This window comes from Cebidichthys violaceus, unplaced genomic scaffold (genome assembly GCF_023349555.1).
Source record: "Cebidichthys violaceus isolate CVI_PGR_0920_01 unplaced genomic scaffold, fCebVio1.0.p SCAF_13, whole genome shotgun sequence".
Classification (NCBI taxonomy): Eukaryota; Metazoa; Chordata; class Actinopteri; order Perciformes; family Stichaeidae; genus Cebidichthys; species Cebidichthys violaceus.
The window spans coordinates 11,322,273-11,337,149 of NW_027176296.1; the positions used below are offsets into that span (position 1 = coordinate 11,322,273).

At 39.2% G+C, this 14,877-nt stretch overlaps 1 protein-coding gene across 3 annotated transcripts in view; it reads right to left on the minus strand.

Annotated features, from left to right (window-relative positions):
* The window catches only part of nlgn1 (neuroligin 1), a 429,789-nt gene that overhangs the window by 164,134 nt on the left and 250,778 nt on the right, over positions 1–14,877 (minus strand). For all 3 annotated transcript variants that reach the window (XM_068707744.1, XM_068707745.1, XM_068707743.1), the window contains one exon: positions 14,363–14,515. In XM_068707744.1, the coding sequence (XP_068563845.1) occupies positions 14,363–14,515 (153 nt within the window). The remainder of the gene's footprint in view (positions 1–14,362; positions 14,516–14,877) is intronic.

Below are 14,877 nucleotides of genomic sequence, written 5' to 3' on the forward strand. Positions count from 1 at the left end.
AGTAGTAGTGACGGATCGGTGCACATAAATTATAGAAAATATAGATGGATTAATTGGCTTTCATATGAATATGAATTGATGAAGGGTTTGTCTTACATGGACTAAATATCCTGGATTTTGATCAAGAGATAAACTATTTTCTTTTTTGCTCTTGATGTTATTGTAATGAGTCTTATTGAAAGACATAATGTATGCCGTGCCAATTAAAAAGCACCAAATTGAAGACAGACAATAAAAGATCATTTGCATGCTCAACCGTAACCAAGGGAGACACTTCCGATTTGAATATACAGTCACATGAAGAGGGAGGGAGGGAGGGAGGGAGAGCCAGTTGATTTAGCGAGGTGTGTGTATAATGAAGATAGATGTTGGTGTAACCATAAGTTGCTGAGGCCCTGAAGTGCCGTCGTGTTGGAGGGGGAAACAGAATTATTATTGATAATCCATATCAATATTGATGATTAAGTGCTTGTTAGTAATGCTTACTTCTCTAAGTAGCATCAGCCGGATGCAATATGCTGCTGATTAATTTTACACATGCAAATCAAGCGGCAATGTCAGTCTGCAATGATGACAATGAAGTCTCTCTCTATAATTCAGCCAGTGTTAACAATGTGGTTAGCCGCATCACAACTTTGGGCGGTCTACTTTTTTCTTACAAATCAACAGCACACAACTCACTAAGTACAGTCATTTATCATGATCTGAAATAGTAATAGAAACTATGATGATAGTGGATAACATATATACATGTGTATATATATATATATATATATATATATATATATATATATATAGAAGAAACATATATGCCAATATATGCACCATGAATCCAGCAGATCTGCATGGAAGCTGAAGTTTCACCGTATACAAACAAATCAGTTGTTGTTTTAAGGCTGCACTTATCAATATTCTTAAAGTCTACAACTCCACAGAGCATTTTAGCATCATTTGGCAGGTTGTTTTATTGAACACCCTTCAACTTAACTGTTCAAAAAAAGCTCTGATAAACCCACTGTACGCTAGCTACACTGTACACAAAACTACACTCTACTTGATCGCCCTTCAAACATTAGTGCAGAATTTAGCCGACCCATTATCAACCCCAACTCGATCTTTTCTTAAGCATAACCGTGATTTTGTGTTGCCTTACATTGATAACTAGGTAAACCCATTGGAAGTTTATTTTTGAAAAGACACTATTTATGTTAAAAGTGGAAACTGACACGTCCAAAACTACAGCGGTACCTAGAGCGTCATAGTTCAAGGCGTAGGACTGCTGATTTCACAAGTTAGGAGTCATAGCGAGTTGTATTTAGCCGCTAAATAGAGTTTACATCATATATTTAGATCAGCGGATGGTGGAGACCAAAACTGAGCTAAAAGGAGAGTGAAAAAGTATCCAGAAATATATCTCTGAAATAAACCCTAGCAGACACAAGGCCTCATTAATGTGCAGAAGCTCATGCAAAAGCAGCTTAACAGTGATGTCAGAATTCCGGCTCTTTCTTAAGGATCCTTGTGTGCCGTTTGTGAGCTGGGATCCACTTGGACACTAACAGACACACATGCACACTGATTCCCTAAGTGGCTTTTGAATAGCTCATAAAACAATTTTTTCAGTTTTCTTTAATTACAGATATTGAAGACTTGTGTACAATGCAATAACACAAGTTTTTAAACCAATCGTGTCAATACAGAGAAATGTATAAAGTGCTGATTGTTGGCTTTTGAAAATACTTTGTATGCCAATAAACCCTTCAACTGAATTCAAATGAGAAAAAACAAACAGAGAGCAAGAGATAACGGTAATGCTTAAGGGAGATGGAGAGAAACAATAGAATCTTGCTCCTTCTATTCCACCTACTTCCTCATCCTTTTTCCACCCTCCATATTGTTCTATTATTTCCATCGGGGAAAACAAATGAATACATGGCGAGTGGTGAGAGCGGGAGCATGGAGAAAAGAGAAGGCTGACCTTTGAGAGGATTATGGGATTTGTGTTTGAACAAAGCGAGGAGGCAATATGGCAGATGTGTTCTGTAAAATAGAGTATTTAGCAGTGAAACGCCTTGATTGCAAAGAGAGCAAGACAGTGGCAGACAAAATGGAGAGGATCACTGTGTTAATGCAGTGCTTTGTGAATAGCAGTCCACTGGGCTCATGCAGAGTACAGGGTAGTTTGTCTTTAGTGAGATGGGAGTTGGAGGATGCCATTTGATGGATTTCACATTTGATGGATTTCACATTTATTGTCGTACTTATCAATATTAAACTGGATGTCTATGGGGACCCTCTCTCCTGACAGTTTCAAATGAAACAATTGAATCAGACTTCACATTGCATGCATGAATACGGTTTATTATGACTCTCTTCTCTGGTTTTTAGGAGAAATTTTTAGTGTGCTAGAACAATTTAATGCTGCTTCAGAGAAGTTTCTGATAATGTGTAAAAAACGTCAAATCAGGAGATGTTGAATAATACGTTCGTAGTCACAGACAAAGACAGAAACAGACAGAAGTTCACAAGTTGAGAGTAGCAATGCTTCTATGATGCCATCGGTAAATGTCAGTTCATCCTCTGCTTACCATCTGCTGGCCATGAAACAACAAAATCACCTCTCACTCTGTCCCAAAACAACGCTGCATACAAACACACGGACACACACGGATGTTGGTTTGAGGTGGCTTCAGTGACACATTACTAACCAAAGATTTGGCACTGGTTAATGCTGAAAGGGTTGATGGGAATCTGTTTTTAGGGGGGGATACTGTTCCAATATTCGTATTTTAAGATTTAAACTATGTAAGGCAACTTTGAGCATTTGCTGCTAATAAGTTGAAAAAGCTCCCAATCAGCCCCTAGAGCATGGGGGCCATATTTATACATTTGTCTTTTGTTTTTTCTCTCCTATCTTGTCTTAAACTGACGTTTGGTCTGATGCCGACACAGCGAGGTAGCCTTAAACATCTGTATGAGACACACAGGGTTTTCATCTGTGTCACTCTTAGAGACTCAGACCAACTGATGTAGTGTAAAGAGCAATACAGTCTGCATTGGGTGGCTGAAAGGGGAGATTGGATGAGTTAAACAAACAACAAACTTTTACCTAGGAGACAGTTGTTCATGTCCCATGTGAAAATGTGGGTAGTTTTGTAAAGTAACTTATGTACTTAAATAACACCAATACTTATTTTTAACTCGAACCACGACCTTTTCCAAATTTTAATCAAGTAGTTTTGTTGCTTAAACCTTGATACTAAATAAACTTACGTTAGAAGTTCATTTTTAAAACAAACTATGTGTGAAATGAGTGAAAACTGACACGCCATCCTTGACCAACCCGTTCCGCAACGCATCAGGTAACACAGCCTGGTCAGTATTCTTTGGCATCTGACACCAACGGACATTTAGCATGTGTGAGCAATGTACCCACTCGCACCATTACGGGCAGAGCAGCTGATGTAGTTTATAGAGCGATATCCATACAGGGCGTGTGGGAGTGGTGGTGGACGGGTCAAAAAAACACAGGTCGTTAGTGTCGTGATTAGTGAGTCACATGACTCTTGTGCTCTCTTTTCCTAAACCTTAACTTAAGTGCCTTAACTGCATTAACCTAACTTCCTGTGAATACAGTAATTTATTTTAGAAAATATGGGATTATGCATTTTACGAGTGTATATTGACACACAGTCACTAACAGATGCAAAACTGCTGCTAGAGGGGAACATAAAGCGTCCTAGTTTGACCCTTCAAACCACTGACCAAGTGTCTGTATTTAACAAGTTGGGTGTAAGAATGTGTTGTAAAAACATTAAGCAGTAATCAGTGTGTTGTTTACAACCCTTAGACAAGAACATTAATATTGAAAGATTCTGTAGAATCCTAAATTTAAATTTAAATCATCCAACATTTATTATTTGTGTTGAATACTAACCATTTTAAAATTCTCGCCAATGGTATGGTAACAGTCCATTTCAGACACATGAGGAACGACTTGCCAATATCTCATATTTAATAAAAGCCACATATTGACCAAACTTAAACGCATTTATACACTCTTTTACACTCTTACACACACTCATGCTGTTCCCCCCTCCCTCCCAGTCTGCCTGGTTCCTCAGCGAGACGCTCCTTCCTGACCTCTAAAAATATGGCGACGGCAGATTTGTGGCTCGAGCTGATAACCAATCAGATGGCTTGTGTCGTGCAGGGCGGACGACCCCCGTCGAGTCTTAAATCACATTTTCTTCTCATCGTTCGCTCCCTCGGTCTCTCTGTCTTCTTTATTGCTTGTTGGCAATGGTTTTATTTGGTGCCGGCAGATAATATAGCGAGTTCCTCAGTGGGCTGCAGAGAAGCTGACAGCCTGAGAATCTGATCTGATCAAAACCAAACCAGAGAATAGAAGACAGCCAGACAGTTAACTGTGTGGGAAATACAATTACGTTTTTTAAAATATCATCACACATATCAGACATTTGTCCAGTGACTGGACTGGTCCACTCCCCTACATTATGTAGTTAGCAGTGATCAGAGGTGTTACACAGCGCATGCTTTGATCCTACTGCTACATATGTCCATCTGCTGCATTAGCCCCATTGCACTCACACAGGCCGGCGCATACGCACACTCATGTTCCTGCATGCATTCCCACCCAAGCAGAGGCCAAGGCTTTCATTAATAAATAACACAGCCACAGGGGGTTCTGTGTACACACACATACAGTGAGGTGCCTTGTAATACCTCAGTGTGGAGGGATGTAATCTCATTTAGCTTCTCAACCCATCTCTCCATCTGCCCCCTTATCCCCTGCCCACCAGTCAGCTTTTATCCAATCTCTAGCCAATCAGCTGGCCTCTTTGACCCCCGTCAGGCCAACTGTAGCCTTAGCACAAGACTGTAATTGAGATACAACCACAAAGCTGAATTAAAGTGACCCCCAATCTGCCCAGGGAACCCACTTGGTGGACCAATCACAAATACAATGGGTAGGTTGAGAAATGTAATTCACCAGTTGAGCCATTTCCCTGTCTTTTTGTTTGATTAATCGTAATAAGGACATGTTTTTTGGGAGTGTGTTTGTGGGGGATGGGAAGGGGGACTATATATCCATGGAAACACAAATCAGTTGCACCAATACACAACTTAGAGGAGTGGCTTTTACAAACCAATCACACAAACCCCATCATCAATTGTGACCTAGCAAATAAACCTTCAATTTAAACAATATAATGGTTTCATTAATGATTAGATGGATAGGAAGGAAGGCAGACAAAATACATGCAAAGGAAATGAAGGTGTCAAGAAAAGCAAGAAGAGGAAGAAAAGGAAAGGAGGTTATACAATTAAACAAGGACTGACTGTCTGAAAGTCTGAAAGCTCATACTGACTAATGACTGGATAATGTCAACACAAAATGCAGAGATACTGTAATTGCAGAAACTTTGTTTGTAATGTTTGTTGGTGAAATTTAGAAATTCATTGGTTTTCCTAGTAGACTTGATAGTAACTAAGCTAGCTGTATGAGTTTTCAGTCATTACAGAGCAGATTGTGGAAGTTAGATAAGTAGGAAGAAACAATACTCAAAAGTAATCTCAGTTTTAGGCACATTCTGCACTTTAGTTAGTATATTTCATATTAGTAATATTAGGAGTATGTTTTAGTAGAGAATGCTTTCTTTAGTTAGTATAGGTGGTGTTAGTATTTTTAGTATTTAGGTCATTTCATAGCAGGACAAAGTTATTCAAGTCAAACAAGGCAGAAGAGAATAGGAAGGAGAGCACATTGTTAGTTCAGAGTGGGTCAGAGATAGAAAGCATGCACATGCAGACTGTCCATTGACTGGTTTCATTTGCCCACTTTGGCCTCACAGAGCGTCCAGAGTCTGGCAGGATTTGGAATTATACTATCCATGTGCTCAAATATCATTCTAACTACAGATTACTGATATGTCAAGAATAAAAGTTAATTCTTGAACCTGGATAGTAATTTGACAAAGAACTCAAAGTCCAATTCATTTTTCCAAAGCCTTCAATCAACCCGGTCACCAAAAAAATGCATGGCTTTTTACATTGCTGCAAGATACGGAATACGTTGAATGTTGACGTTACTGAACCAAAAATATGTTTCAAATCAGCCTTATATCACGCTTTCAGAAACAGACAATGCCACATGGGGCTAGAAAGGCAGCTGTAGCTGAGTGGGTAGAGTGGTTGTCTTTTAACCAGCAGGTTGGTGATTCAATCCCCACCCACTGTCTGCATGTCAAAGTGGGGGCACTTTACAGTAGCCCACTGCTCCTAAAATTCTTAGGTTGGGTTAATGCAGAGGTCAAGTTTTATGTATGTACGTATATGACAACTGAAATAAAATAAAATTGGTTACTGTAAAACGTAGGTTACCGAAGAAGCAGAAATGTGCAATGCCAACTTTTTTTCCCAGCGACTTGGCTGCTTCACCAGCAGATGGAGTTTGCTCAGTTGTCATGGAGATTGATCCATCACATGCAAGCTCTGTAGCAGTTCTGATTTCAAAGCACTGTAAGACTGTATCGTCCATGTTAGCTTAATAAATGTCCATGCTTACCTTTAAGCCAACATGGGCTAGTAAAGCTAGTAGGTGGACCATTAATTGGGACTGTTTTGTTGAAACATTAATTTGTATTGAAATGTCTCGACTCTGCATGTGCAGGCTTTCTACAACAAATGGCTGAATGAAAACCGCAACAATTGTATGTGCATTGATCGACTGATTTTATAATGCATCCTTTGTTGTATTGGAACCAGACAATGGCCTTGACCATGTGTATCACATGATTCATGAAACATGCATATCATTGTGTGCAGTACGGTGGGTTGGTGGGTTGTGGTGAAGGTTGTGGCCACAGAGGCCTGGCGCTGTGGTACGTGCCCAGATGGTCATCTGTTGTCCCGGCCTCGGCCAGATTAATCTGATCCTTAACGCATCGGCAGAGTTGCTGTGAACCTCGCCATGCCAATCCTTAAAGTGCCAGATCACCATTAGCATAGCATAGCTTCTACTGGCATTGCATTCCACTCACTGAATAAATACTTATGCCAAGGACACTTTGCCAAATGAGCAGGACACAAACAAACCAAGCGATGGCTGAAAGAGAGAACCACACAATGGCCAGGAGACTATTACACATAATGCCAAGACAGTGCCAAAAAAGCAAAGAGTGGTTTCCAAATGATACGGTCCTGGTGGCTTTAGCTACAAGACAAAACAACACTTCATGTACGTTGGTCAGATTTGTAATGAACCTGCTATCAGCTAAAAACGTAGCCACATTTTAGCTGCCATTATCCATGTTTGAATAGCACTATATACCCAGAACATTACAGATTACCACAAGGACAACATTGTATTCCCACCAAGGTTGTAATAGTATTTAGAATTATATTTCATCTGGAAAAGTGACTGCTGATAACAAATAGGATGTTGTAGAATCCACAATCAAAATAAATGAATAATATTCCCACCATTCAGGGTATAAAAAAAATGTAATAAAGGTATCATATAAAATATATAACATACCGACTGGAGCAGACTGCATGCTAATACATTTGAGCCAATTCTACAATAAATCTGATGGAAAGCTGTGGTCTCTAATCATGTTATCTGTCTCTGTTTGGTCTGAGGTTTGATTCTACTGCAACATCTCACATTAAAACAGTTCATATGTGGATACTTTATTATAATTACAGGCATTAAACTAAAGGACATATCTGAACTGGGTCTTGCTGTGATTATTTGGCATACTAAGAGGAACGTATATTATATATAAGAAATATGAAAGGAAATATATTTATTCTCAGTATATAGTGGGACATGTATAGTTTGACATGGCAGGGCAGTACAAATGGGATATATTGCAGCACATAGTACAGCGTGTCTCAATGCAGCATGTCCACTGATCAAAGCTCCCTCTGCCCTAAAATAGCTGAAGAAATGTCTGCTCTTCACTCGGCTAATTTACAGGAAGAAACATCCAAGCAGCATGGCAATGCTGATGATACATTAAAACACACACACACACACACACACACACACTTATTTTAGAGACTTGTCTTGGGTGCAAAAACAGAAAATTAAAAACACAGCCAAGACTCAATAATAAAAACGTTTTAGTATACAAAATGGCTTCATGAAGAGCTAAATAGCTTCCTGAGGACTCTCACAACATATATTTAACATCTATACAGAACATATTAATACATAAAATTACACTGAACACGGTTCGTGCACGAAGTATAATTAATTTTCCATTGTTCACGTTGTATAATGAACAATATTAGTTTAGGGGTATCGCCTATATTCATTAGTCTACTTGTGTTAATGTAAATGTATGTTATGAAGTCATATTTCAGCCACTTTCCCACAAATGAACGTGAATAAACTGCACAAACACTGAATTATTTGTAAGTAATGATTTATTATATCATCAATTTATTTATTTAATCAAGGCTTTTTAAACTATTTGGGTGAATGTTTTGGGCTGTAGTGTTGAGACGTGTGATGAGTCTGACTGTAGAAGGTTTTGATTTACCTTGGACTTTGACTTTAGCTGGCTCTGTTGTCATGACAATAACGGCACTAAGATATCCAATGTAAAATCCTTCAAGTTTATTTATCGTTTGCACTTTTAACACTACAGCCTGAAACCTAAAAAATAGTTTAAGAAGCATTTATTAAATAAATAAATTGATGATATAATGAATCATTTCATACAAATAATTCAGTGTTTGTAAAATTCTGTATTCATCATGTTAAGTGAAAGCTGATCTCAACAATGGTACAAGGAGAAAAAGTGCTGATACAAATCCAGATGTTTGGAGGGAAAGTAATCATTAGACGCTAATAAAGACTCAAGTGAAGCACTTTGTCAGATGCGGCCCATGGGTTTCTGAACAAGCATGTGTCAGGGCCACTTGTAAAGAAGAAAAGAAGGATGCAGAGAAGGAGGGAAGGGTAGCGGAGGGACGGCACAGAGGCACAGAAAGAGTAATGAACCGAAATCATTGGGGTATTTGTTTGAGGGAGAAAAATTAATAAGCCTGAAAATAATAGTCCTCAGCATTTAGCCAGCAGGACAAAAACTAACGGGAAAGAGAATGCCCAATTAATGTAGAGGGTGAAAAGGAAAGAAGATATATGAGACAGAGGGAGGGTAATATTTGAGAAAGGTAAACATTAGGGATACTGCCAGTATTTTAGGAAATGCTCCTCAAGCAAACACACACAGTCCTAAATGGGATAGCATGTAAGTTTCATACTGTTCTGCATGTTAAAAAGAAAGTCTACATGTTGCGAAATTTCTCAGAATGTGGACCATCATGGAACAATAATTAATTATAAATAGTTTTTCCAAAAATGTTATTGGGATTTTTGTAGTACATACACAAGAACCCTACATAAACATATTAGTCATTAATTATTTAATAATTAGCATATTAATTCAATTACGTTGATTGCCGCGGCTCAGCTTGCATGTTGTTTCGGGCCTCCAGCTGCTTGCCAGACCTTTTCCTGCACAGTCTTTTCTCAGGGCAGGGCTGCTTGGATGTGATGGTGGTGCTGACAGTGGGGCAGAGTTAGAGAAGCAGTGCCCGTGCAGTGAAATGGATATTTTACTGGCCAGGTATATCTTAAAACAATCAGAGGCTTGATGAATTGGCTGAATGGCTGATGTATGGCTGGAATGGAAGGGGTATTTGGAGAAGGTTTGAGTCAGGGAAATGCACCTCATCAATCAGCATGATTAAAGGTTTTGGCTGGGCCGAAACAAACTTAACACTGTAAGGGCCTTAAAGGCACAGTCCGATGTTTGGAGTCACAACAAACAAGCTCTGTGTATGTATTGGTTTCATGTATTGGCAGTTGTAACTTATTTAAACTGATCGCTAAATAAGACATTTTGAGGCGACCAAAAAGGAGGTAAAAACACACTGACAACTCCCAGACAGGACAAACCCATGTAAGAGAGATGTCAATCAAAAGGTAGCCCACATTACACTCTAAATAGACCATAATTTACTGAATGAACATCATGCTGTATTGAAGAAGACTTGAAACTAGAGCTTGAGACCATAATTTACTGAATGAACATCATGCTGTATTGAAGAAGACTTGAAACTAGAGCTTGAGACCATAAACTCATGTTTACAATGCTTACTGAGGTAATACATCAAGTAGAGTCTTTTTCTTATAGACTTCTATACAATTTGACTCTTCAACAAACCCTACAGCTGATTGTTCTATTATAAACCAACAAGGAGTGGGATAACGAAGACAATATGTACTTACCACCCTTAATAATGACACGTTGACAGCACTGTACCATGTGTTCCATTAACACCCCACTAGCACACAGGATGAACACCTAATTCATTATACACACATGTTCATACACACCAGCAGACACTGGCAGTAGCATACTATATACGTGCCCCCATATCCATTGTAGCCAAGGCCCTGAAAGGATAAATACAGCTTTGCGTCAGCAGCACTGCATATTTAAAGCCACTAATGACTTCCTGCTCACTCTCACAGACACGCAAACACCCACTAAGCCAAGAAGCAAAAATTCACCAGTGCTACAGCAGGGAGTTCTGTCAGCAGAGCAGTATCTCCAGCAAACAGGTTGGTTGCCAGGTCAACCAACTTTAACCAACGGAGGCTGACTGGTCGGCTCGCGGACATGATTATGAGTCGGAAGATGGCTTCAGTCTTTTAGTCGAGGATCTTAACATGTCTTCTTGAGATGTTCAATACCTCGGGGTTCCTTGTGAATCACACTCACCTTCATTCTTTCACTCATTCTCATGCATGGTCAGCTCTGGTCTGCCTCTGGAGGCTTTTAGGAAACATACCATCTGTCCAGGGTAGGGGTGAGGCGATCGGAGAGGTTTACCACAACCAATGTCATTTTCCAAAGTAATTCTGTGAGTTTGTTTGCTGAGTGTGAAAGTAGTTAGCAAACTCTATGCCATGCAAATACTCCATGAACTAAACAGTGAAGCAAATGAATTAATTAAATCAACATTACACTATCAGGTATTTATAATGCCATTTGATGGTCTATTTAATGTGCCAAATGGAGAAAAACTTACATGATACATCTTTCCTAAAGTCTGTATAGGCTTAATTTAATGAAAAAAAAAACATATCTCATTCATATCTCATATCTCATCAATGCAAGTCTGATCCAATACTGCATGATTTTAAATTTAGTAAATTATGGTCCCATTTATAGAGTAAAATGAATGCTGCCATGCTGTCTTTACCACGCTGTTTTGGGGTGTTGTTTTCTGGAAAATACATTACAAACATGCTTATTTTTCGTTTTTGTGTGGTATTGGGACTAAAGTTACAACATTAAAGTGCAAAGATGTGTCGAACTTAAACATTCACCATTATGAGTTCATAATACATGTGGCACAATCAATTACATTTTGTTTCACATGTGAATTAACACAAAGTAATGATTAACCCTGCACTTTACTCAAAACTCTACTCCATACTGGACTTGGTGGCTTGTTATGATGGGTATTTCTGGCAGTAGAACTACTTAGTGAACTCAAATATTTACTAAAAAGTGGATGACTGACTGCGGAGTCCATCGGTTATGAGTCTTACACCTCCGGTAGCACTGAGTACACTCTCACTCCGTGTCACTCATATACACACACAAACATACCATCACATGTTTGTTGAGGTAAAGCCGTATGCTTTTGTCCATTGCCAGGGGGGTAAACACAAACACATGGAGTCTAATCTGAGAGCAAACAGCGGGGCCTCATGTTAACCAGCAGGGATACACTTTCCCTCAAAACCATGAGGCCTGCAGCAGTTAAGAGCTCGCACGTCTGTAACAGAGAGAGACCAGATTCATGGACCTGAGGATCCTGGCATGTCCAAAATAATTAGAAGATGGAATTGATTTAGCCTTTACTTTTCTGGTCTTTTGGGCTGATTTTCCACTCAACCCTAGTCAACACCACAAAATAATGTTCCCATACAACTAAACTGCACTCTCAATTATGTTTCAAGGAAACATATTTTCTTCCAGACCTTGTAGTTTTACAAACTCCGTGGTTGACAAACAAAACCCCAAAAAATAGAAAGAAGTACTTTTGGTTAAGGCAACAAAACTACTACTAGGTAATCTTTAGGCAACTAAAGTACTTCATATACATGGGAGACAAACAGCAGTCTCCTGGGTTACAGTTAAGTTTCATTGTATTGTAACAGAATTTTTAGTAGACACGGCAGCTCTACATGAACTAGATATTTTCATTTTCGATCAATCTATCAATTATTCTATTATAATCAATTAACAACCCAGTCACCAGAGAAATTTTTTTTTGGCATTGCATGTTCCTGCAAACTATGGGATATGCTGAGTGCCATCATATGCCCCTGGCGACTCAATTGCAACTCGACTGCAATTCATTAGTAACCCAGTAAAACGTGACAAAATAAAAAAATACTCAAAATATTTAAAAAGCTTTTGTTGTCAAACCGTCCAAAACTCAGAATTAATGCATTCTTGATGATCAAACATCATAGCACTGACATATGTTAGCAGCTAAAACCAGCTAATGCACATTGGGTATATTTGGTTGATTAATGACAATTCATTCATGGTAATGGAATGGTAAATGGACTCTACCTGTTTCTCTCTTTTCCGATCACTAACCTGTACAGTGTACTAATCGGCGTACAGGTTAGCACTGATGCCTCACAATGATTTGAACACATGCAGGTTTTGGACTGTGGACTTAAGAAACGCTATTAGTTGTGACTGTGTGTCTCAGTATTTTCACAGTATGTTCTGTATCACCGTCTATACAGTAGTTGATGCATGTGTTTGGCCTGCATACTGGGAGAGACTGGTGGGGGGGCCGGCAAAGACAATGCATCTGTGTGTCATGTTCTGTGCCTGCTATCAACATTTCATAGAATCGCCTTGAAGCCTGGATGCTCATTCTTCACACACACACACACACACACACACACACACACACACACACACACACACACACACACACACACACATGCCCCCCAGACAAATGGTATTCTACATGAGTGAAAGGTGGATATTGCCCTTTATCTTTATTCTTGTATAGTTTAATAAGATAGAAAGAAAAAGCCCGGAAACCAAAACAACGAAGAAATGGAATTAGTTCCCTCCATCCAAACAAATGACAGCACATTCTCATTTTGGACAGAGGCAGCAAACCGTTGTTTCCATCATGTGTCGCCATGGGTAAGGCTGTGACATCCTCACACTGGAGGAAAGGAATTAGGAATTAGACTGATGAAAAAAGATAAGATAGATGAGGAGGAAAATGAAAAAAAGAAGGGACTGAAGATCAGAGGAGACATTGCCGTGGTAGATTAAAGTACAGTACATGACAGAGGACGGGGAGAATAGATGCATAAAAGATAACTGGGCCACATTCTAGAGTCCAAGTGTCGGCTCTGCAGTAGATGTGTTCCTGTAGCACATGTATCAGTACAGAAACACATGATAATCCAGCAAACATTCTGATGTTGAATAGCCTAGATATGGATATGTCTGTGGCTACTAAATGTCTGTGTATATTATGAAAATGAAAGTCGAGATATTACATCACAACATCATCATTTTAGTATGTCTATCATCATCAACACCTGACAAAAACTTGTATGGGGCTCCTTTTAAAGATGAAATGGGTTTGGAAGTAGCATTATGCCCACAATATATATATATATATATATATATATATATATATATATAAAAAAAAGTGTGAAGTCAATGAACAGTATTATATCATAATTTGCTTGACTGATGATGAGGAAATGGTGAGTAGAAAAAAAAAGATGACATTATTTTCAATCTAAATGATTCAAATCCAGCCTTTGGATACAAGTGAACTGTAATCAACAAAGTTGAGTTCATTAACAACAAGAGAAAACACCAATGAAACCAAGCAAGGAGCTCAAGCTCCGGTCAAAGAATCAGAATCACACCAAACTAAGCTCTCTGGAATATCACCAGCAGCAGCACATGGAATCACCAACGATGAATGGAAGGAACAAGGGGAGGAGGAAGAAAGAAATAATCATAATGTAGCCTTTATGCTAAGCTTAAGTCACAGGTAAATACCAGCAGCAGCACATGGAATCACCAAAAGAGGTCAATGCAAAGAAAGAAAGAAAGAAAGTAGAAAAACGTGATTCCTAGTAGGCCAAAGCTATTGGAATCACCAATAAGGGAAGGACAAAGAGAGAAAGCAGGGCTCCAACATGACAACAGTGGTTGTGTATCACACAGTAGAGCAGGATCCTTACCTAGGATGCCTAGCCGGTAGTTGACAGTTATGACAATCACATTTCCATAGCTGGCCAGGATGCTGCCGTCAAACATATTTCCAGTTCCTTCCATGTAGGAGCCCCCGTGGATGAAAACCATCACCGGCTTGGGGCTTCCACTCTCCCTAATGTCTGGAGGAGGGGGGAGGAAGAGGAGGAGGTGGAGAAGGCAGAAGGACTGATTAGATGACAGATTGAAGGTGACAGCCAGAGATGAAATTCCAATACTTAAGGGGGCTTTCGCCACCTCTTTAATTTTTTTTCTTTTTTTTCTGAGTAATCTTGGCACACTGGCTTTTTAACATGGAGACCTTGTTAGTTTGAGGCGTCAAACCACTCGTTTTTCTACATGAAGGCTGTGACATGGTTGTGGTGATTGAAAAATGTTATTTATTTATTCGCCTATTTTAAATCCATATAGGTGTTAATGAATCAGGATATTTAAAGAGCCGGCTTTTAATTTTCCTCCAGGCAATGGACTGTCAACATGCAAG